The sequence below is a fragment of the Varanus komodoensis genome, unplaced genomic scaffold (genome assembly GCF_004798865.1).
Source record: "Varanus komodoensis strain SLA01 unplaced genomic scaffold, ASM479886v1 scaffold13_1, whole genome shotgun sequence".
NCBI lineage: Eukaryota > Metazoa > Chordata > Lepidosauria > Squamata > Varanidae > Varanus > Varanus komodoensis.
This window is the reverse complement of record NW_025335408.1, coordinates 5,354,920-5,379,546: the sequence shown is the minus strand read 5'-3', so window position 1 is coordinate 5,379,546 and position 24,627 is coordinate 5,354,920. Positions and strand designations below refer to the sequence as shown.

At 39.0% G+C, this 24,627-nt stretch overlaps 1 protein-coding gene across 1 annotated transcript in view; it reads left to right on the top strand.

Moving 5' to 3' along the window:
• The window catches only part of PDZRN4 (PDZ domain containing ring finger 4), a 130,743-nt gene that overhangs the window by 81,332 nt on the left and 24,784 nt on the right, over positions 1-24,627 (top strand). The window contains exons 2-3 of the mRNA XM_044423056.1: positions 5,383-5,636; positions 6,462-6,564. Of these exons, the coding sequence (XP_044278991.1) occupies positions 5,383-5,636; positions 6,462-6,564 (357 nt within the window). The remainder of the gene's footprint in view (positions 1-5,382; positions 5,637-6,461; positions 6,565-24,627) is intronic.

The window sequence follows — 24,627 nt, the reverse complement described above, 5'->3', positions numbered from 1 at the left end:
AGAAGCTCCAGCCTTTGCAAAATGTGGCAGCCAGACTAGTAACTGGGACCAGTAGGCCTGAACACATAATACCAGTGTTCTGGCATGCTTGCTTTGACTGTCTATACTCTTATGAACCCTATTCAAGGCGCTGATCTTAACCTATATAGCCCTAGGCAGATTGGGACTGAAATACATGATGGAATTCTTCCACCCACAACCTGTTGAAACACTCAACTCAAAATCTGAGGTAAGGTTCTGTGAGGAATCCATTATGTGGGGTGGAGAGCCACCAGCTTCTGTGGATTTGGCATTTGGAAGAAGATTGCTAATTGCACAACCTTGGTTTTGTGAACATTCACAGACTTTCTCTCAGCTCAACTCACTTTGCAAGTCTGGGCCAAGCACGCGAGGAAGTCTGCAAATGTTAAAAGGACATAATCCGAGGCCTTCCTCCAAATGACACTTTCAAGGGTAGCTTGTTTGGTGGCAACAAGGAACAGTATCGTCTCAGTGACAGTCCTCAAATTATGGAATGATCATACAGAGCCCCATGTAGAACCAGATTCACTAACTTTTTGGTGCCAGGTTAAGATTGTTCTCTTAGCTACAGCATTTTCCTACTCCAAATAGCACATGGTGGGTAGGGGTGGAGTTTGTCAGTCACTTTTAGCCGGCAAGAGCTTCAGCTACTGGGCAGTATAGAAATAAAGAAATATATGTGTCCAAAGGAGCATGAGAGTGATTACTTCCAGATGGCAGTTCTCATCCAATTGCCCTGCCTCCTCCTGATTATTTTCAGGGCCCAGACAACAATGCCTTTTATTTGTAACCCTCCCGTGGCTTTCCATTACTGCTTCTGCCTTTTCTGCAGCAGCCAAATAAATAAATACATCAATAAATAATCTGTTAAGGAGGAAAATAACTGCATGCACATTGTCTTTTGATCGTTGGCTGTAGGACCTGTGAGCCTGAAAACATCTAGTCTTGAAGTTCAACAGGGTTTATTCTAAGTTTAAGAAACTTGTGTTCTGGATTCTAGGGCTGGCTGGAAATGGCACACTGGAATGAGTGTTACTAGAAAGCAGAAGGCTTGTAACTCCCAAATATACTTGTCTATATATTAAGGTGACCCTTGTTGACTCTTCTCAGAGTTCCCCCCCCCCACCCCCCACCCCGCCGCTTATGAGAATTTGTTGGTGGCCAAAGAAAGTCTATTTCACTGTGGAATGTTTCTTTCTTGACACCTCAGCAGAGGCTAAATGTTTCTTGACTCCTCAACAGGTTTTTGTATGCTCAAGTCTCTTAAAGTCATCTTTTTGATCTTTTTAATCTTGAAGCTGTATTTCTCTCTACTTATACTGCTGCTGAATTAATGTATTTATTATATTTTATGTTTTATTTTTATTTCATATCATTATTAGTTTACTATTATTTTATATGCCTATAACAGCCAATAGCCAAAGCTCTCTGGGTGGTTCACAATTTAGCATTATGACTATCTTGCATTAATAGAGTAGAATACAAATATCTATAATAAAATAAGGACATTTCCTACTTAAATAGAGAGCTTACTTTCCCAACAATAACTAACCCAGTAAATTCAAGAAGAATAAACTCATGTAAGGCAAATCTTTTAAAAAACAAAGCAAAACAAAACCCAATCCTGGTAAGGCTATCCTGGATTCAAGAGTCTAGCTGCAACTGTTGTGATAGCATTGGATGGCCATTTTGTTTGCTGTTGTTTATATAAAATCTGAATAACCTCCTCTCCCTTCCCTCTGTTTCATTTCACAAATCTGCATGTGTGCTTGGCAAAGAGGTGGTGTCGTCAATGACTGCATTTGGACATGGCAGTCTGCCAGGGTCCATTGGTTGTTCAAGCTAGCATGTGTATGTTTGTGCTGCATCAAAGAAGCAAAAACCTGTTTTCTTGTTTTCTTATATTGATAAATTTATGCACGTGGCTGGATTTAGAGAGATAATCAAAAGGGGATGGCTCCCGTCCAAGCAGCAGCCACCAGCCAGCCACTCTGGGGAAGTTTTTGACAAGTGGCCCAGATTTCACAGTTTATTCAAAAGGCAAAGTGTGTTCATGAAGCAGAAGCTTTATTAAACAAGGCAGTGATAGGGTTTCTCATTGAGGAGATATGCTTTTTACTTAACATTCACAAGTTGTTTATGGATTAATTAGCCCATCTGTTCCAACAAATATATTCAAATTTCTTTTGTGAGATCCAAGGGACCAACAGCAGAAGCCAATATCTCTAGACTATTTATTTATTGATTACATTTATATTCCACTTTTTAATGATGGAACTCAAATTGATATATGTAGGATTTCCTGTCTCCTGTCTAGATGTTGACATTGTTTTATCATTATAGGCCTACATCTGCCTCCTGAATTTCCTATATTTAAGAAATAGTCAAGCTGCTCTTTAGAAATAAGGTGCTTATTTTAACATAATGTTCTCTCAGGGATGTGTGAGACATTTGTTTCAGTTTGCTTTTGATCAGGATTTGCTAAGTTTATATATTTCTGAGTGAGCACAGATTCAGACACAATCTGAAGCTTCTTTCTTCCCAGTGTGTTTTGTAGACCAAATAAACCTTGTACAGCATATGTACATTAGAAAAATATGCACTTTTGCAAAACTGCCAGTTTAATCAATTGGACAAGAATGAATACGTTAAAAGATTGTCATAGTTATTATTATTAATTTCATTTCAATACTTCCTGTAGCTGAAGCTCTCTGGGTGGTGTACAACAACTGTACAACAATCAATGCCAGTATTTGCAAAATATGCATCAAAACACATCAGAATTTTTTTTTAAAAGATGTTCGCAGCCCAGTACATGCTTGAATCAGAAAGATCTTTGTGTTTGAATTCAAAGAAATTTGATGAGCCCAAATTTTGCTGATTGGAACACTCTCTATAGAGAGATATAATTATTAGTACTTCTGAATGTATATATTCTTCAAGGGCTGTTTTTATTATCCATCCATCCTAAGGAACTAAAAGTGTGTTTATGCATTACATTTCTTAAAAAGCATATTGCATTGGTTGATTTTGAACACATACATAGGCTGTGCATTTTTGAATGGCACTTACTATAGTGTAGTACTGTTTGCTGTCTTAAGATAACTATTGGGGCTTAGTCGATGACAGAGATGTCTACAAGTAATGGACAACAGTTCTTTCAATCTGAACCTCAATCTGAACCTATTTCTCCTCTTTCAGTTGCCTTACACTACAATCTCCGCTCACGGTTCCTCTCTTCTTGTACCAAAAGCTGCCCCTAATGGGAAATTGCAAGATAGCTTAGATAAGTGCTCATTCAGGCATTGGTATCTACTGCAGAGTGTTGCCACTTATGTGAAACCAGAGGTACAATTTGATAAGTTTAGACTCTGAAATTAATAATCTCAGAAGGGGTATAATAAAGCCCCTTTAGAGAAGAGTGTTATTTACTTCAGTTCCTTCCAAATGTGGTAGGCTACCCCTGCTGAACTTTGAAGCCTTCCTGTTCATTTTGCTCTGGGCCTCTGCCTGCAAAGTCCTGCCCTAATGGTTCCAACCATGTGCCTGGTTGGCACTGCTTTAGCACACTTCCGCCATAAAGTGGCCATCTTTGCATGTGCTTCAGCTATACTGCTCATCCACTGCTCTCCACAGGCGAGGGGCCACTGTGGGCTTTGAAGTCTGCCCATCTGGCCACAGATTTAGGCTTATTTTGTCAAGTTTATGTTGTGCAGTGGTACACATGTTCAAACCCTATGAACATGAAAATGCCATGTAGGAAATACCCGGTTCTGAGACATACAACGATACTGCTTTCTCTCCCTAAGGTATATATGCTTGCCTTTATTTATTTATTTATGTATTTAAACATTTATATGCCACCTATTTTGCTCTGGCATCTCTAGGCAGCTAGCAACAGATAATTAAAATGCTTTATAAAACAATGGCATGAATTAATATAAAACTGGATAAAATTACATTAAAAGCAATACAAGTGGAAAGTTAGGTAGTGACTAATACATATTAAAATACTCGGGAAACAAAGGCATGGCTGTGGTGGTGGGATCAGTGGCAATAACAGTGTAACTGTTAGTACAACTTCAAGTAGACCCATTGAAATAATTAAATTCAGAATAAGACTGAATAAAATGGTCAGTATCCCATGAGGAGTTGGCTCTTTTTGCTGCGATTACACAGGCAGTTAAGCTATATATCTTTTCGATAGAAGTGGGCATGGTTTAAAAAATGGGTGACCTTTATTCAGAATAACTAATCATGTCAAAGAACTGTAAATGATGATTAAGAGAAGGCAGCTTGTGTCCTAAGTGCCTTAACATCTTACAATGAAATCACATGAGGATAGAAACGTTCTAAAAGTCATGATTTCCCCCGGCCCCGCACTTTGTGGTAAAGCATAAAGAGGTGAAGGAGAACCTTAACGTGCACTTTGAAAAGTGAAATGCTCTTTTTCCGTCTTCTTTTTTGTATAGCTACATACCGCTGCTGACCCTCTATCAGTCCTGTGTACCTGGCATCACCAGGGAACAGCATTGTCCCATGTGAGTCTGCCTGGGTTTCACACTCTTCTGGGGATGCTCTTCTCTTGGTCCCACAGTGATTGGAGGTGGATTTGATGAGGATGCAAGAGAGTATTCTCTCAAGAGAGAGTGTCATTATTTAGGCAGACATTGGCACAAAGCTGGTCAGCAATTGAAGGAGTTTCATTTGAGTTAGGTGCTACTCATTACTTTTCATATTTTGTTTTAATTGTGTTTTCATGTATTTGCTTTTGTATTGTGTTTTAATTATGATTTTGTTCGTACCCCACTTTTATTGTTGTTAGCCATCTTGGACCCCATTTTAGCTGGAAAGTCAAGAAATTGATTTAATTAATAGTGTGTATTTCTACAATTGTGAAGCACACATTTCTGCACTCTTCTCTCTTAATCCTTCTCTTTCTTCTGTTTTAGCCCAACAGGTAGGTTATGATAAAAAAAATGATAGATGTTAAGAACCCCTGATGACCACCATGTTCTGCCCCCTGTTCTTTTTTTTTTAAATAAGTTTTATTTGAATTATAATCCTAAAAAACTACAAACAACATTCATCATCAAAAAACATCAAGCCCCACACCCTTCTTTTCCCATTTATAGTAACGTTAAAAACATATTTAAATCTATGCAAAGTCCCATTTCTCTAGCCAATAATAAAAAGAGTCCCAAGTTTGATAGAAGTCAATATCTTCCTTCTCCTTCAAGAATAAAGTCAATCTGTCTATTTCTGTACAGTCCAGGATTTTTATTTTTTTTTAGAATCAATTCATCTATGGGCCCCCTGTTCTTCTGTCAACTAATCCAGGTAACATTTGCTTTGTTTTAGGTCAACGGGAAGGATCTCTCCAAAGCCACGCATGAAGAAGCAGTGGAGGCTTTTCGCAATGCTAAAGAGCCCATAGTGGTCCAGGTTCTCCGGAGAGCACCTCTTCTCAAAACACATGGGAGCTCACAGGACATTCGGCTCATGGATGCCAGCACACAGACAGATATTACATTTGAGCACATTATGGCTCTGGCCAAGCTAAGGCCAACCACACCTCCAGTACCTGACATCTGCCCCTTCCTGCTTTCTGACAGGTATGGCACAACTTTTTCCTTGTAAGAAGTTATCGTTACCAATTTCCAATACTGGATTTCCTATTTTTTTAATAAATAAAGTTCAGAAATCTATCATTTTCAAAGGTGGTAATCATGACCCTGTTTTAGGAAAATAGCCTCTGATGTCTTGGCAATCTTTAAACCTCTTTAGAATCAAATTAGACAAATGCATGAAGATGAATAGTTTTTCACCAGTGAGTGCAGTTGCTGGAGCTAGAGGTCCCCAGTGGCGTAGGTCACTCACATTCATTCACTTGAGGCATCTGATTAGTCAGTGATGGCCAGATTAGATAAATCTTTCATTTCATCCAACAGTGTTCTTCTTACATTTACATGCAGTGTTCTTAGTTTCTACACATGATTTTGAAACTTTGTCCTTATGAGACAAAGAGTTGTTTTTTTTTCCCTAGAAGCACAGGAGGCATACGTTGTCTCTGGAATCCTTACTGTTTCTTCCTGAATTCCTTTGGTGAAGGGGCATTCCCAAGTCCACGGCTCCTTATTGGACTCCCTAAATTCCACGTATATCTGTGATTTGCCAGTCATTCTGTTTCAAATATATTTATGCAAAGATTTCTCTGTACTTGAAGTGGTTTTAAAATTCTGTGTTTGGTCTCCCATTTTGTCCAGCTTTGGGGATAGAAATGAATGAATGAATGAATGAATGAATGAATGAATGAATGAATGAATGAAATTTCCGTTGCATTGCTCTAAATAGTATTTGCTATAGGAAAAAAACTACTTCAGAGTCTTTAAAAAAATCTGCTATCAACTGCTCTTCCTGTTCTGCTTTGTTCCACATAGCTGCCATTCTCTTCATCCTATTGAGCATGAATTTTATGATGGTAATGAATATCTTTCCAGCCTGCCTGCTGATGCTGACAGAACTGAGGACTTTGAGTATGAGGTAAGAGCACTGCCACAAAATGGCTTCCACCCCCATCAAAGCATCCACAAAACTGTTTGATATGTCTTGATTTGGAAATTATAACTTAAAAGGAAAAAAATGGGATGCTTCTTCCCACCTCTTTCATGTCTGTTCAGTGGTCCCAGACATGGGATCTGGGAGCATTTGCCTGAAAATATAGCATTAGCATGTGTCCCTGGTTATGAGTTTATGGAGTTGATTAAATGGGCTTTACAATCATTAATTGACTGACGGTGGAATCTTATAGCTCTCTAACTGAAATGTAAGCCCCACTGCCTTCAGTACAAGCTAAGTGGATATAAGATTACAGCCTCATGGATTTAATTGCTTGTTCTGAAAGAGAGTTGCAAATAAAAATACTGCTTTATTTCCTGCTGTGTTTGAAGCTTGATCTTGCAGGGACTATGGGTTGAGTTCCTTTCAGATCAAGGCCCAAACTTTGATCAAGGCCCAATGAGAGTGTTTTTTTTTCTAGCTCTTTAATATGGTATTTCCTGAATGTAGTACAATGAGAACAAATTGTATGTGGTGCCATGCATATCTGTCTATTGTGTGTTCATTACAACCAGTAAGAGTAGCTGCTACTGGGTCTGCTATTGAAAACAGTATCTGCTATTGAGAAACTGTGATGTATCATTTCACCAAATAATAGTACAGTTTTAGAAATGTTTCCCTTTTGTTTGATTTTTCATTTCAAAATCTAAAGGTCCTATTTGTTTGGCAGGTGTTATATTTTTATCTTTCCCTTAGCACAATGGCAGAAGAGTGAGTGGTTTTAAACAGCAAAAGGGTATTTTTTCATTTTTCATGAAAAGCTTTCATTCAGTTGCACTTGGAATTAGAAAAAAAGTGATTCATTTTTCTCATATTTGATCTCCCATCAAAAAATGTAATGAAACTTAACTTGGTATTTGGAAACCAAACAGAATGGCTGAAGTAAATGTCCCTCTTTAATGTTACCGTTGCATAAGCTTTCTCAGAGACGACCAGGGTCTTCCCATAGGACAAAGTAAAATGAAATAATATTGGCTCACCAAAGCTTACCCAGGATAAAGTGTTATTTGTACTGTTTGAATAAATCATTGCAGGATTTTAATAACATTGGCTTTTCCTACCTTGGCCTTTCAAGGACCTAGAAACACCTATAAAAGTCCTTAAACATTTTAATTGTTAACTAATATTGTTAACTAATATCCTTAATGTTATTATTAACAATTAGTTAATAATAACATTATACAACTATCCATCATTTGTACTCTTTTAGATATGTAACATCAGCTGTATGGCAGAAAATTTTTGGAATAACAATTTAAAAACCCAAATCATAAAGTAAAAATGCTGAACAAGTTGTTGTTTTTTTTTCTATTTAATCAGAACATCAATGGTATCCAATTCTACTCTTCTGTGATTCTTCGATATATTAAAAAATACAATCAGAGTGAATGCACAGACAGAGATTAGTATTGAGGAAACTTGTCCTCTTTATGACTATTATTAATCTATAATAATAGCTAGCATAAGTATTGTGACAGTGGTAAACGAGCAGGTAAGTTTTCAGTAGCATGTAATCTCAACTAATCATACTATCCTAGTCATTAATTTGCTGTCAGCTATGATTCAGTAGCCCAAGGCAAGCCCAGTGAGTGATTCAAATAAAGCACATTTCACATGAAATTTAAACAGGAAAGCAGCTGTCTGGCTTTGCAATAAGGAAAAATATTTGTTCCAATGAAGAGGTAATCTCCATTCCATGGCAAATCAAGATAGGAACAACATTTGCTGCAGCACTGAAAAAAGTAGTTCCTTTCCTCAGGTTTCTGTTCATGTTCTGCTACAGATGAAGAAAGCGCAACATTTTCATAAGCTCAGCAGCTCTGCACCTTGCATATATGCATATCACACCACTTCTATTTATTTTTGTGCTAAAAGTGGCATAAACCACATTCTTGTGGGAAAGAGGAAAAATACATTGAAAAGCAGAGATGTTGTAGAGGTACAATGGAGTCTTGCACCAAATCTTTTCCTTGCATCCCATGGACTGTGATCCATACTTGCCAAGTGGTCAGAGGTATCTTCTCAGTAGATGTCAGAAGACTGGGTGCTACTGTAATTGGAAAGCTTGATGAATGTGTGTCATGCAAACATGATGTTTAGGGTTATCTTTACCATTAGTCTGTTAAGTAGTGAAGAGTTAAGTAGTTAAGTAGTGTTGGCAGATGAGCTGTGTACGCCATGTGTCCTGGCCTGCATTTCCTGCTGTTTTCACACACAGTGGAGTTTGCTGTCTCTTCAGTAGTACTGAATTAAAGATTCAACTGCTTCTTTGCATGGAATGAGAACTTGCTGTTCATCTCAGGGAACAGAATTTCTTGAGCTAGACCTGCTTAGCATAGTCTAAGAATCCTCTTCAAGATCAAAGATTTGACCAGGGCAGCTCCAGGATTTTGAAGAACTTCAAGCATGGGCCTCGCCATGGTCCTTTTCCATGCTCATCACCATTGTCACCACCTGCTATTGTTCCTCCTCCTCTCTCTCACCATTGTTATCATTTGCTTGCTTGGCAGGCACAGAGCCAGTGAGTGGCATCTGTTGCTCTTGGTTCTGACCCTTGGCACAATGCCTAGGCCAGAGTGGGAGGCTGGTGAAGAAGCAGATGACAATGGTGAAATGGAAGACGAAGTTCAAGAGGTTCTTGTCAGGAGGTCTTTGTTGAGGTGTGGGGCCCTGGCAGGTGCCCAGCCTTGTCTATCCTTCACACTGGCCCTGGTTTTGACACAGGTGAGTGCAATATAAATATAAATAAATATATGGAGGGGGGAGGATGTTGCTATGATATTTCCCAAAACAGCTTTGTTATACTGGCTGTCTGGAAATGCAACTGATCAAGAAGGAAAATCATCCCATGCAAATAAGGTATTCAGACAGTGAAGTTAACTGCAAATTAGATGTTTCCAGATTTATTCATCTCTTTCTTCTCCTCATTTTTGTTGGTGGTCTTTCAAGAATATGTTCTATGTAAGTATTTAGAGCCTTTCAAAAAAGCTTATGATGAACCCAATAGACTGTAGCAGATCTGTCTATCTTGTGAATGCATATTTAGAGGCTTTTCCACACATGGCTTATTTGCCCACTAGACCAAAACAGATTTGTCTATCTTGTAAAGACATATTTAGGGACTTTTTAAACACAAGGATTACCAAGCTGATAGCCTGTAACAGCTCAGTTCACATCTCTGATAGCCTCTAACCAAACTTTTGCAAATATTAGCATCAGTTTTATAGGCATCACTATGCTTCAGACATGCTGTAGACCATATACTAATTTTCTTAACTAAAAGAATGTAGCAGTGCTGATCTCTAGTAGCTTTCATTAAGCCTGAGTGGGGTTAAATCTATGGGTTTTTAAATATTTTTTTAACTGTGGAGAAATATTACTCAATCTTTCTTGTGCCTAAGCTAAATTTATTTCTGTTTATTTAGCTGTATCATTGGACCACATCATCATAATTTGGCTGTTTTTGAGTGGTGACCAGCATTTAAGTCTAATAGCTTCTAGGAATATTCACATTGGACTCTGGCCATCCTAAGAATTTTCTCTTTGAATCCGCCTATCAGGATGTCAGACTGAAGGTTCGGGGTCCTCAGCTCAAATGCTCACCAAGGACTGTGATATCCTTGCTACACTCTGTACAAAACTTATATTTGAGAGACCAGAAAGCCAATATCCAAAGTAATAGGCCAGGTCCACTGCTGCAAACCATGTTGTCCATTCCTCATACAGTATTTAAAACTTTGCAGAAGGGGATTGTAAATACTGTGGCAGGTGTAGTACAGTATTATGTGAATTTCATTGAGGATTTGTTCCCACCAGAGGTCCTTGTTTATATTGACTGTGGTTTTGCAAGTAGATTAAATTCAAGCTGGAAAAATTAAGGGTGGGAGGTATTTGCTCCTTTCATCCATCCCCCATAGTTAATTTAGAGCATATTTGACTTTTAAGTATAATAAAGACCTCAAACAAAGAAAAAAATCACTTACAAACATAACAAAGAACAACATGAACTAAAGAATTAGAAAATAGCAAGACCACTCACAATAATTTTGAAGAAATTACTAGTTATATATTCCACAAGTGTTGGACACTATGCTAACATCATTGGTTTTAGCATTGTGACAAAATTAGGCATTGACCCCTAAATCATACATGCATGTATAAAAAATGTAAGGGAGATATAAATAGTGATTTTTAATGTCATGTACCAGCTGCTTATTACTTGGAAGCAATTTTCTCATATACTTACACTTAATGAAGAATTTTGCCTAGCCTTTCCATTATATTCCCAAACATCAGTTCTGCTAAGTCTTCTCTCTAATTTAAAATGTAATTCTCCACTTGTTCTTTTTCACAGTCACAATTGAAAACCATTTTATGTCATTTTCTATACTGAAATATATCTATTTTCAAAAAACATTATTGCCCTTAAGAAACATGCAGTCTCTCATTTTCTTTTGATACTTGCAAAATATCCAAATATTTGAGAGATAATATACCAAAAAAGAGACTAATGCAGGTACAGAAATGCATATGTTTGTGCTTCCATATTTCAAACTTAAAACTTCAATATTTCCTTATTTGTGAATCATTATTAAAATTTTAATCATATATGAATGGTTTAATAGTAGCTTTTACAGAACCAGTTCTTTTATTCGTACATCCTACCTTTTAATCAAGTTATCAATGCTAAGCTGGACGAGCATAAGAGCCAAGGGCATTCGCTAGTGTGATGGGATGCCCAAGGAGACATGTCATGGCAGCTTAAACTATTGGCATTGCACTAGATCGCCTTTTTGCTAGCACAACATAATTTATGTTACTGCTTATGTTGCATTGGATGTTGCTCAATATTTGTAAAAGTGCTTGGAATATTATTCCTCATTATATATCTATGATTTTTGTACTTTTTGCAGTCCATGCCATAATTCCCTCTAATGTAATAATATGTTTGAAAATTCAGTAGTTCCGTTCTGCCTTTTTTCTTGTATTTTTATCATCCTCCCATATACAATGAGAAACCAATTGTTATCATTTTTAATACTATCTTCTTTTTGTTTCATTTCCTTTTTTAGCAATGTCTAAAATGTGTTGAGGAAAGTAGGCTTGAAATGTATTAGGAAGGAGAAATAAGTAGGTGAAGTAGTAGAAATTGTGCGTGTGCATGTGAGTGTGTGTGTGAGAGAGAGAGAAATCAGAATGTTGTTTCAGGTCACAAATTACTCAAAAATGCCTATTCTCGAAATAGGCATTATAATATTCAGTGTTCTTAGCTCTCTCAGACTATGCACATTTCAAATCATCTGTGTTTTGACATATTGGAGAACTTTGTACAATTTGGGAAATTTGCAAAAATTTGGGGATCGTTTGCACCACTTCCACATTCATTTTACATAATTTCTCAGTTTGTACTGAATGAACAGCAAGGACAACCATGGGCACAAATCAGTGAAAAACAAGCAGTAAGAAGGTTTGGAGAACTGTGGCGAGCTCAAATGCTGCTCATTTTCTAAACTCTAATATAATGCGTACGTGCACACACACTATGGCTCAATTTCTATTTTTCTTCTATTACACAGAACAGAGACTCACTGTATTTACTGAATCTTGCTCCAAGGAAGGCATCCATAGCCATTATAAACTATCTTTTTTTCCCATTACTTTTGTATCCTAATTATCTCCCTCCCCTCCCCTCCCCTCCCCATAGAGAATGCCTTTATTAATAATCAACCCTGCAATTTATCAGTATTCTAATATTTCTGATTTCATATATATATATATATATATTTAAATTTAACAGCTGCATTAAGACTGATGCTTTACCATTTTTATGTAGGCTTTGTTTAGATTCATGTCAATGCTTTTAATTTAAAAGTTCTCTATAATAGCTACACCTGGATGTTGTGTATATAAACAAGAAGGGCTACTCCTGCCTTATACATTTTGCCATAATACTTTTAACAGTCTGTTATTAATGTTTTAGCATTAGAATTCTGCTGTATCAATTGATTAACTGCTGTAAATCTATTTCTACTCTTAAATGTCTCCAATGCCTCAATGAAAATCTGTCACTCAATATGTTTGAAGGATTTTTATATCTAAGTATAGTTTCAATATGCTTATCTCGCTTCAAATGACTGTATTTAAGTACTGTTTCATATAATCTGCATCAATTCATTCTCCATGTGCTGTGATCCTGATAAAGATCACCTCCTGACCTTGCCTTAATTAAAACATAACAAGGTAGTAGCATGCAACACATGCAACTTAAACCCTTGAATTCAGAGTCCATACCTCCCCCACCCCCCACTACTCACCCTCATAAGTCTGTTGCCCTGCCATCAGTAACAGCTTATGCTTACAAGTTCTGGTTTCCAGATGGTACATTTGGCACTCCAGCTAATTTGAGTTTGGCACCTTTTGCCTGACCCTTGAGTTGGCTTCCCTGGCTTGATCCTGTCTGGATTTTGCTTGGTCACTTCCTACAAGTCCATGACAGCATATGTTGTGAATAGACATAGAAAGCTATTTTGTCTGTCTGTCTGTTTAATTTCTATACCTTCCAGTAGCCAAAGCACTCTGGGCAATTCAGAACAGCACATTAAAACAAACAAACAATACAAAATGCACCATTAAAGCATAGTAAAACATCATAAATGTTAAAACAAAATATGAAACTAAATTTAAAACAAGAAAAAATAGTAAATTGAGAAAACCCTATTAAGCCCTGTCTAACAACTAGTGGGCCCAGGGAACTAATTAATGCACTGCAGTAGAGGTACTTAAAGATGGTAAGATTGGTGCCAGGTAAGCCTTAGTGAGGAGCTCATTTCATAAGTGGGGGTCACCACTGGAAAGGCCATTTCCTTCTACTATCACTTGAGTCTCTATGGGAGGTTCCAGTTGGAGGAAGGTCCCAGAACTTGACTGTGGTGCCAAGGTAGATGAAGCTCAGGAGAGGCATTCTGTCAAGTATCATGGTCCCAAACCACATAGGGCTTTATAGGTCGAAATCAGCACCTTGAATTGGGCTCAGAAGCAAATAGGCAGCCAGTGCAAGAATTGGTGTTATATGATCAGATCATCTGATCTCTCATATTAGCCTGGCTTTGCATTTTGCACAAGCTGCAGCTTCCAAACAGTCTTCAAGGGCAACCCCATGTACAGTGCATTGTAGTAATCTAGTTTAGAGATCACTATAGCATAGCTCACTGATTGCAGGCTATCTCTGTCCAGTTAGGAGTATACCTGAGCTACCAGCCCCAGCTGGTGGAAGGCAATCTGAGCCACTGAAGCCACCTGGCCCTCATGTAAAAAAAGATGGCTCAAGGGACCATCTATGAACTTGCTCCCTCAAGGAGAGTGCAACCCCATCTAGGACAGGTCGGAGTTCATCCTGTCAGAAGAACCATTCACCAACAGCATAATACTACGACAATTAGTCCATCTAGCTTATCAGTGCCCACACTGGCTGGCAGCAGTCCCCAAGAATTTTATGCAGGAGTCTTTCCAAGCAGTACTTGGAAATTCTGGAAACTGAATCTGGGACGTTTGCATTCAAAGCTGTTTTATGTTCAGAGTGAACTTTGTACAACAGGAATACCACTAAACATTGATTCATACTCTTGAATTAATATGGATGATATAATATGCAGAACTAAGGGCAAAGAGGGGACACAAAGTTTGTGACTTTTAGTTTGAGGTGCCTGGTTTTTGAACTTCCTGAACTCTGTGTTTATGTGCATGTTCACATGCATGCATGCACATGTGTGTGTTGTCAACCACGGTGTGCTCTTGCATGTGGTCCCAGTACAGGAGGTTTCTGCCTGAGTTGATCAGGGAAGGATCTAGTATTTCTGTCACAGGAACCTCATGGTCCAAAATGAATGAAGATGAATTCAAACAGGAGCCCAATCATATCACTTGGCTATATGATCATTTGATTTAATTTCATTTTGCAATTAACTCAAGCATGTGAATAGGAGCACAGTTTTTGAAAACTAAATTTGTGTTTTCAAATTTGTGATAGCATTCAAAAGAGCCAAGCAGCCACTTAGCTGTGCTTTATCCAGAAGATAGCTCACTGCCTCTACTGCCCAGCTCACATTAACCTTTCTGCACCTGAACATGCACTGTAATGTGGAGAAACCCAATAATATGATTGACCTGGCTCCAAAGTCTTGCTTCCTGTTTCAGTTGCAGCCCTTGACATTTCTATTCTGAAGAACACAAGATCTCCCCTTTAACCAGCTCCAGGTCAAGTCTCTGGTGCTGCAGATGCAGTGAAACTATTGTGTCAATTGATCTCTGCAAACAGCTAACGAATTCAATATACCAACACTTTCTGCAGGTCTCTGCTTTGACCAAGAATTTCTCTTGCTGATCCCACAACTGACTCCCTGCTCCCCACCCCAATGTATAGATTTTGTTAAATGCATTCCATGTTTATGAGATGAACCACGTTGTATGTTCATTTACTCATTTCATGAGTATGTTCATTACTGATGTGTATCATTTACTCATTTACAGAATCATATTTTTAATCATTTTGTTTTACTGGCACTAATACACACTCACAGTGAGGTACACTTGCACAAATGTGCTAATATGCATTAGTTATTGGGAATTAGTCCTGATGTGCATTAACAGATATGGGTTTGTACATGCATGCTTTTTCACCAATGCACATGAGCACTAATGTAAAAACCTGGTCTACAAGACTGTACAATCTGCAGCAATCAGAAAATCCAGTACACTGCAGGGCCCTACTCATCTGAATTTTTGTCAATTTTTTTGACATCCCTATCTACACATAACTTGTAATTGTATTTCTTACACTACTTCCCATAGTTAACAAATTTCCCCTGTCAAACTTGGATAGAAACCAAAGTACTGTTCTTTGGCTGCAATATCTCAGGTCTGTAACTGTAGAAAACTTGCAGTTTTTAAAACTTCTGTCTTTTTCTTTATATCCAACTGAGGTCATTTCTCCCCCTAAAACTTGATATAAATCAGATGGAGCCCTGAGCAAGTAAAAGTCAGATTCCAAATTCAGCAGCCACCAGAAATAATTTAAAATAAAGGCCTTGAAGAAATATTGTGCTCTCTAACCACAGTCCCAATAAAAGATATATTTGCTATAGCCTAGAACAGTCAAAGTCATGAACAGGGTTATAATTTTCCATTGCAATTATATCTGGAACATTTGAGGAGAAGCAAAGCTTGTTGGAGGACAAAGAGATCTATATGATGAGTGCATGGAATGTGTAAGAAATCTGAAATTGAGTTTTCTGATGCATACACTGGAGATTTGTAATGAAAAAAGAAATGTTCCCATGGGGATGAAAGGGTCGTAATGACCGCTGATACACCAATATTCTGGCTTCCCATGTTGATCGCAATGGAGGATAGTAGCGGTGCCTTCACAATGGGCCAGGGGTCCTTTAGCCTGATGGCTTTGCCGTGCCGAGATAGCAGTTTGTAAGATGGAGCTCATCGAGCTATAAATAATGTCTATGGGCCATCCTTAATACTTAAGTGCTTTAACCTGCACAGTAATCGTACTTTAGCCTGTCTTCCCTTTCATTTCAAAATGGCAAGTGCATTTTACAGACATTAAGGGGAGAAATGCCATATTGTGATCTACTTTTGTATCATTAGTATTTTTTGCTGTAGTTAGATGGAAAGCAACCCCCTCCCCCCAAAAAACACCCACCCGAAAGATCTGCTTAACATCATAGAACAAGTTGGTAATAGAGATGGAAAGTCAATAGTCCATACTCGAGTCTCAGTTATTTTAACCTCTAAATCACTCTGTGTATTCTTAAATCTAATCTTGACATAAGTGGATCACTGGGGTGAATCAGGGTATCAAGTCAGTTTATGTCCTGCGTGTTTGTACTTAATCTTCGCATCTATTTAGAAGTGCTCATCACTGAAGGGAGAAAAGGCTGGCACTCAAAGCAGATGAGATTGTCGTCATCTGTACCTGTCACTGCTAATGAATATCCCAATTTATGGACTGGAATTGTGTCCCTTTCTCAGGGATGATTATTTGGGTAACTTGATCTGTTTTATCCCTAATCACTCTGTGGATGTTCACAACTAATCACTTTGTTGACAGGGAATACATCAAGTGGAAATTATTTTGATTCATGAAAAATACAAAGTACCTACTCATTTTACTTGAAAGATAAGGAAAATATCTGTGTTAATATTGGCACAGATTTGGGGTCTTTCCTAAGCAAATGAAGAAAAGTGAGTTTAATTCTGCAGTAGCTTGTTGTCGGGCACTGTTTCTCTGCCTTTGACCTGTTTTTTCATGAGGAAGGTAACTGCAGTATTCCCTTCTGGGGGCAAGGCACCTATAAATCATCTGTTTGTGAAGTTTTTGGTGGATACTAATATATTTTCTCACCACATGTTCACTACGGAGCTCAACTGTTCAAGAAATGTTTTAGAGATCTACATCATATTTGCAAGCTGCATTTTGTCCACCCTTCTATAATGAAATCAATTGAAAATAGAGCCACTTCTATTCCGCATGAATTCAGTAAACATGAAATCAAATAGTAACTGAATTGTGAGTTTATTTCCATTCTTGGAGCTTAATCTGAGGCTGAATCTTACATTGCAGCTATCACTGAATTAGTGTTGCGTGTCTCAGAGCTACCACACTTTCAGCCCAGTACTCCAGATCACTCCCACCCATGTTTTAAAAAGGGAGGAGGGAGGTGGGAATGGCCAAGTGTGCCACTGAATGCAGCCCTGAGCAGAGAGGTAGCCTGAGAAAAGCTATAAAAATGTTATGGCCTGTCGTGCAGACCCCCACAACATAAAAACATTTTTCAGTGACCTCTTTGTGGGAGCCATAAAGATTGAAATGGTCATTAGTTTGGCATTTGCTCAGCGTTTGGCATTTGCAAGTGCCCTAAACTGCAATTCACGCAAATGAGCAGATTTCTAACAGCTGTCTAGCATGCAAACACTCTGCTCTGCAACTTGACTTTAATTAACATGCTGAAATAGTTTTCACAGTTTTTGCCCCAAAATGCTAGAATGCTCAAATATGTGGAACTGTCGCAGTTCTATATTCTGATGGCAAGATGAGCGTTGCTAGAAACAGATGCTAACACATCTGTTATATCTCCTGGATTCTGATTGGGTGGATAAGTGGTTAAAATATGATGATGCAATACATAAACCCTTCCTTTAGTTTTAAAGCCAGTGAAGAAATAAAGATGTTTATACAATGAAGTATATGTCAATAATATGGGTAATGGCTAATGTAAGTTATGACTTCCAACATTATATAGGAGATAAATTGTGAAGGCTATTATGTCAAGCTGATGTTCAGTTTATTTCTAATCAAGATGCAACTACTCAGTAAACATTCTGTTCATTAAAAAACAAAATCATTGTTATCTACAAAACCACATCACTTGCAGTAAGAGCCTTCATTTTTAAAGTGGTGTGCATTATGGAATGAAACATAAAATAAGCATTTTCCCCTAATTATATCAACCTATTTTCAATTTTCAAAAAGGGTAATAGAAGAGACATGGGGAATTATAGACCTGTTAGCCTTACGTCCATTGAAGGAAAAACAATGGGAAGGCTCATAATAGAGAGAGATCTAGTGATGCTAGATAGGGAAGGGAGGCTGACAGCCACACAACACGGCTTCCGCAAAAACAGGTCCTGCCAGACAAACCTTGTGGAATTCTATGACAAGGTTTCGAGATGGCTAGATGGAGGGGATGCAGTGGATGTGGTATACCTGGATTTCAGCAAGTCCTTTGACGAAGTGCCCCATGATATCCTGGTGGAGAAACTGAGGAGTTTTGGGATACACCAAAGCACTGTCTGGTGGATTAGGGCATGGTTGACTGACTGAAAGCAGAAGGTAACCATTAGCAGGGAATCATCGGGATGGCGGACAGTGACAAGCGGGGTCCCCCAGGGCTCTGTGCTGGGGCCAATCCTGTTTAATCTTTTCATTAACAACATGGAAGAAGGGGTGAACAGTCTGCTGATCAAATTCGCAGACGACACTAAAACTGGAGCAGTGGCCACAACTGAGGAGCGGGTACTCCAGATCCAAAAGGATCTGGACAGACTATGGAAGTGGGCAGGAGACAACAGGATGGCGTTCAATGTGGATAAGTGCAAGGTCTTGCACTTGGGGCATAGGAGTAGCTGTCATAAGTACAGGTTAGGTGACAAGTGGCTGGAGAGCTGCACTTGTGAAAGGGACCTTGGGGTACTGGTTGACTGCAGGCTAAACATGAGTCAGCAGTGTGATGCGGTGGTCAAGAGGGTCAATGCCACCCTTGGTTGCATAGCCAGAAGTGTGGCTTCTAGATCAAGAGAGGTATTACTACCACTCTACATGACTCTGGTGTGCCCGCAACTGGAGTATTGTGTCAGTTTTGGGCCCCTCATTACAGAAAGGATATAGCCAGGTTAGAGTCAGTGCAGCGTAGGGCCACAAGGTTGGTGGCTGGTTTGCAGGGGATGGGGTATGAGGCGAGACTGAGGGAACTGGGTCTCTTCAGCCTGGAGAAGAGGAGACTCAGAGGGGATCTGTTGGCGACATACAGGTATGTGAGGGGATGTCACATGGAGATGGGTAGAGACCTGTTCTCCCCTGCAGAGGAAGGCAAGACACTCTCCAACAGAGCAAAGCTCAGGGAGCCAAGGTTCCATTTGGATGCCAGGAAACATTTCCTGACAGTTAGAACCCCAAGGGTGTGGAATGGGCTTCCACGAGAGGTCGTTGAGGCCCCATCAGTGCAGGTGTTCAAGGATAGGCTGGACGTGCACATGGTGGGTATGTCATGAGTGGAGCCGGCTGGTGCTGGAGGCCCCTTCTGACTCGCTCTGTTTCTATGTTATTAATTTATAAGAGCAGAAGAAGCCCATGCCAAAGCTTGAGTTCCATTGGGTGCCAGCCATACCCAGTGGAGTCATCATATTTAGCATTGCACAGCTTTAGTGAAATCATACAGGAACTAAAACTGGTACTGAAGGATAGACTAGTGGAAGCTGACAAAAAAGTGGGTGTTTTAAAAGGAATCTTTGCAGCTTTCCCCATTAAAGCTAATAGGTTAAATATCGCTGGCCTTGATGTGTGACCGCACAAGTGAATGCTAAAACAGCGACAATGTAATCCCTCTGTGAATGACTGTGCTATGTGTGTATCTTCAGAAGTAAGACTCATTGGGTTCAGTGGCACTTACTCCTAGCTAATAGGAATAGCCTAAAAAGATAAGCATTTCAGGAACAGTGAGGTATGAAAGTAGGTTCAGAGACTGGGGGAGGGAGAACTGAGGCAAGACAAACTTAAATTTATGGTGAAAGATAAACTGGTTTAATCAAAATTAGAGGTCCCACTGTTTTTTCAGGCTGTATATAAACATCTTTACAGTGAGTCAAAGCAGCTTATTGTTGTACAAAAGTAAAGTAGATTAGACACCAGGAAGAATTTCTTCACTGTCAGTGCAGTATGACAATGGAACCTATTACGTGGGGAAGTAGTGGGACCTTCATCACTGGAGACATTCAAACAGCATCTGGACAGTCTTCTGAATGGGATGGTATAACTTAGTGTCCTACAATAGCAGGGGGATGAACCCAATGGCCTTCCAGCCCCTTGTAAATATGCAATCCTATGATTCTAAGCACTTAGTTGGATGTGTTTTTCCAGATTTCATCCCTCAGCCAGGATTTGGAAATCCAAAGTATAATTCTGGAGATGAAATACATCTTTTGACTCACTAGAGCAGGGGTCGGCAACCCATGGCTCTGGAGCCACATGTGGCTCTTGAATGCCTTTGTTGCAGCTCCATCACTCACGTCACAGCTGCTACCGATTCACGGCCCGTGCCGGCACAGTGGCGTGGCTGCAGCCGCCGCCGATCAGCAGCCCGTGCTGGCCGATCTGCGGCCTGTGCCGGCACAGCAGCGTGGCTGCCGCTGGCCAATCTGCAGCCGCCGCAGCCCATGCCCGCACAATGCTTGGATAAATCGAAGAAAAGAAAAGTTTCTGAAGAAAACCAAACGTTTAATGATACTTGGGTAGATTCATTTGCTTTTACTGCTGACGAACTTATGGGTTTGCTGTTTAACGCATGCTGCCCTTTAGCACTGACTTTGACTCTTCAGGAAGCTGTTCTCCTATTCAACATATATGAAAGGAGTCCTACTAGTTTATAATTTAATATTAAAAATAACAGATTTTAGTGACTGAACAAGAGCTGCAGCTAAATCATAATGAAGATATACATAGCATTAAGGTAAAAAACGATATATGCAGTGTTATCTTCATTTTAGATGTCAAAAGGGTTTTGTGGCTCCCGGTGTTTTCTTTTGTGTGAGAAACGGGTCCAAATGGCTCTTTGGGTGTTAAAGGTTGCCGACCCCTGGGCTAGACGATATGCTGACAGAGATTTTTCTAGCTAGGAAGTCTATTCTTGAAAGTTTTCTTTCCAAAATCACTTATTAACCTAGGAGGCATACTTCCTAAACAAGCTTCCAGGACTTTATAAGCTCAAAACTTAAGTATACTTTAAAAGCAAGTATCCACAAAACCACACCAACTTGCTGTCTTTCCACAGACATTAGCATCTGACATTCTCGAACCCATAAGCCTGACTTGTGCAGGAATCTTTTCATATTGGCTGAGTGCACAAAGAAATGCATTCCACCAGTGGGAAGACTTGCTCTTTGAAAAGCTAGGCTTCCTGGACTAATATATGCCTGCTCTCTTGCATACTTCCTTAACTTGCTCCTAAGTTCTCCTGGCATCTTCCTGATGCTTGCATTCTGAAATTAAGCGAATTTGCTCTCTACATATTTGAAGTTGAAGCTATTTGATGCTTAGTGTGTTGTTCAGTGTATGACAATGGATTGTTTTTGTTATGATTCTGGTTTACTGTAGAATTTGTTTGCAGCATGTTCTAGCTTTTTCATGCCTCTTACATGCCATCCTGCTATATGCTTGAATGAAGAGTGGGATAAAAATAAATTCTAATAAATAAAGTATAAATCCCAATTTATTGAGCGCTAAGCACTGATCCAAGTTGCTACAGTCTAGTTATTTATCTCATTCTATTTAAGATAACTTCTGTGTAGCCTTTCAGAGCAGAAACCATCCCAAAGCAATTCGCAACATTAAAATTCATATAAAAAAAACAAAAATAAAGCAACATGCATTCTTAAAACAATAGATATCATCTATAAAACATTACTAAAAATGTATAGTGTAATTACAGCTACTGAGCAGAGCAGCCCAGTAAAGTATAGCCAAAGGAAGGCCCGAGTAAACAAGTAGGTCTTCTGAGCCTTTCTCAAAGCTTGCAGAGATGCAGCTTGATGGACATCCAATGGCAACTCATTCAAGAGGTGTGAGGTTACTGTGGAAAAGGATCTCTCTCATGTACTTAATTGTCCTCAAAGGTGGGCCTCTTCTGAAGATATTAAAATGCAGGTAGACTGATATAGGTGAAGATGGTCCTTCAGCTGTTCAGGGAGAGTTTGGGATTTAATGGGGTTGCCCCCTATGAGTTTTCATTTCATACCTTTCTGCTTTTTCTCTGCCATGCCAATTTCCCACTGGAATCAGTAAGTGGATGACTGAAGTTTGAAAACAGGATAAATGCATTTTAGAATTTCTCCTTGCAATCTGTGATACACTTAAAACTCAAACAGGCAAAACAATTGGGTCAGAAATGTGGGGCGAGTTAAAAGGTACATAGTCTATAAAGACAAAAATCTCTGAAACATTTTTGTAGTTGAATCCTGTGAAATAGAGATAACTTCCCAGTTCATTTTGGTAAGATAACAGCCAATTCAATTCTGGCAAAATTGGCAACCAGAGCAATTTGTCCTTTTCTGTACTGTATATGAAAAGCCAGAATGGTCTTCTGTCAAAATTGATAAGTGAAAAGACAGCGGGGAATGCAGTTTTATTTTGTTAATGGCACAGCTGCCAGCAGTTCCGGCTTGTTTACATCTAGGCGGTCTTGCTCCATAGCTTTTCTATTTCCATCCAAATAGCCACAAATACATTGTGGATGAGGTTGCCTGTACGAAATCTGCATAACATAACACACTGGGAGAGTCAGAGAGAGAAAAAAAGAGAACTATATCATTAAGTTGTTTTCACATGTGAAGAATTTCAGTGGCATGAAAAGAGAATTCTTGAACTTTGCCAATTCTCTATAGACATTTTGGTTGGATAGGTTATAAATTCTGTGAAATAGAAAAGCTCAGGGGGCAACAGGAGAGAATACTGATAAAACGCAGAGATTCCCATTACTGTGCACAGTGAAAATATCTAATGAGTTCATGCAACTTTTAGAACAGAGGTCAGTACTCACAAACTTATGTGAACATATAAGAACTTTGGAAATCCAATGTGTTTTCATTATGGAATGATACAGAACCCTGAGAAAGGGATGTACAAGAGTTGTTTCCTGTTTGCAAATCATGGAAACATGTCCCATTTGGAATCTTTAATGAACTGGAGCATAACTCTCAAGAAATGTATGTGATTTCACAAACTTTCATTCACATTGAAAGCTGTTGACTGCACATTTTCACCCAAAAATCACATTTCCACCATTTAGTCCATGTGGGAAATGAACACATTTAGGGTGCTTGAGCAAGTGTGCACTTTCCTGTTTCTACTTTTCTGAAACTCTTCAGAAATACAGACACTCTTGTTCAGAAGCAAAAACAAGGTGAAGCAAAGCAAGCAGTGAGATGGAAAATGGAGAGTTTGACAAGCTTAGATATTTCTCATTCTTTTTTACCTTAGAATAATTGTATATAGAGTTCATAGATTAATATAATATTAGAGTTGGAAGGGGCTAGAAGACCATCAGGTCCAACCCCCTGCATTGCAGGACACCTATTTACGCTGTCCCATTTAGATGACTGTCCAAATGGGAGTCTGACATTGGTTTCTATTTGCTAATAATTCTTCAGGCATAGTTGCTGTAAAATCATGACCATTAGCTTGGGAAATACATATATCAAAGTACACCTTATATGTATTATGGAGTGTGCAGCTCCCTTTGGTGCTTTCATTTTCCTTAAGTGCATGAGCCATGAACTTGATCAGGAACATCATGCATGAATGGGACGTGTTATTTCTGCTCCCCCCAGCCTTTTATCTCCCTTATTATTAGGATAATCTGGAGAGAGATGCAGCCAGCATTTCAGTGACTGGGAAACTTGGGAAGCTTGGGCAGAAAGGTGTGGATACTTTGTAAGCCGCCCTGAGATGCTTGTAGTGAGCAGCCTTGAAAAGCTTTTATTAAATATGAATAAATAAATAATATTCATATCCTGCCAATGGGATCCTGTGGGCAGCTGGTTGGCCACTGTGTGAACAGAATACTGAACTAGATCGACTCTTTGTCTGACCCAGCAGGGCTCCTTCTATGTTTATGTTCATGGGGAGGAAAGAATTAAACCTACCATCCCCATATACAGTGGCTCTGTATATCTGAATCATATCCCCATATACTTATTAAGAGGATGGGGAAGAGGAGGAGATGGGGAAGAGAGTTACCTTCTACATAAGAAATATAGTTTGGTCTGACCCTAAGTAATCTACAGAGACTGGCAAAATTATCTTTAGGATAATCCAGTTAGGTAGCTATTGCATGTATTGATAATTGATACATAAAGCCATAATAAAAAAACAATTTCTACCACATCGTACCTTTGAAAGCAGTAGTGATGAGTGTACAGCTCTTGCATGAGTATACTGATTAGCTGACTGTGCTCGTGGCAAAGAAAGACGTGTATTTCACTGTATTTCCTTATCATCGTTTGCTGTACCCATGTTTATGTTTCCTGATCATCAATGCATATAGGAAACGGATGCTGTACTTTTATAGCAACAATAGTTCTGAAAGGATGGGAGAGTTTATTGTGACAACTCCTGCATGGGCGTCTTGCAGTCTCAATCACCATGTA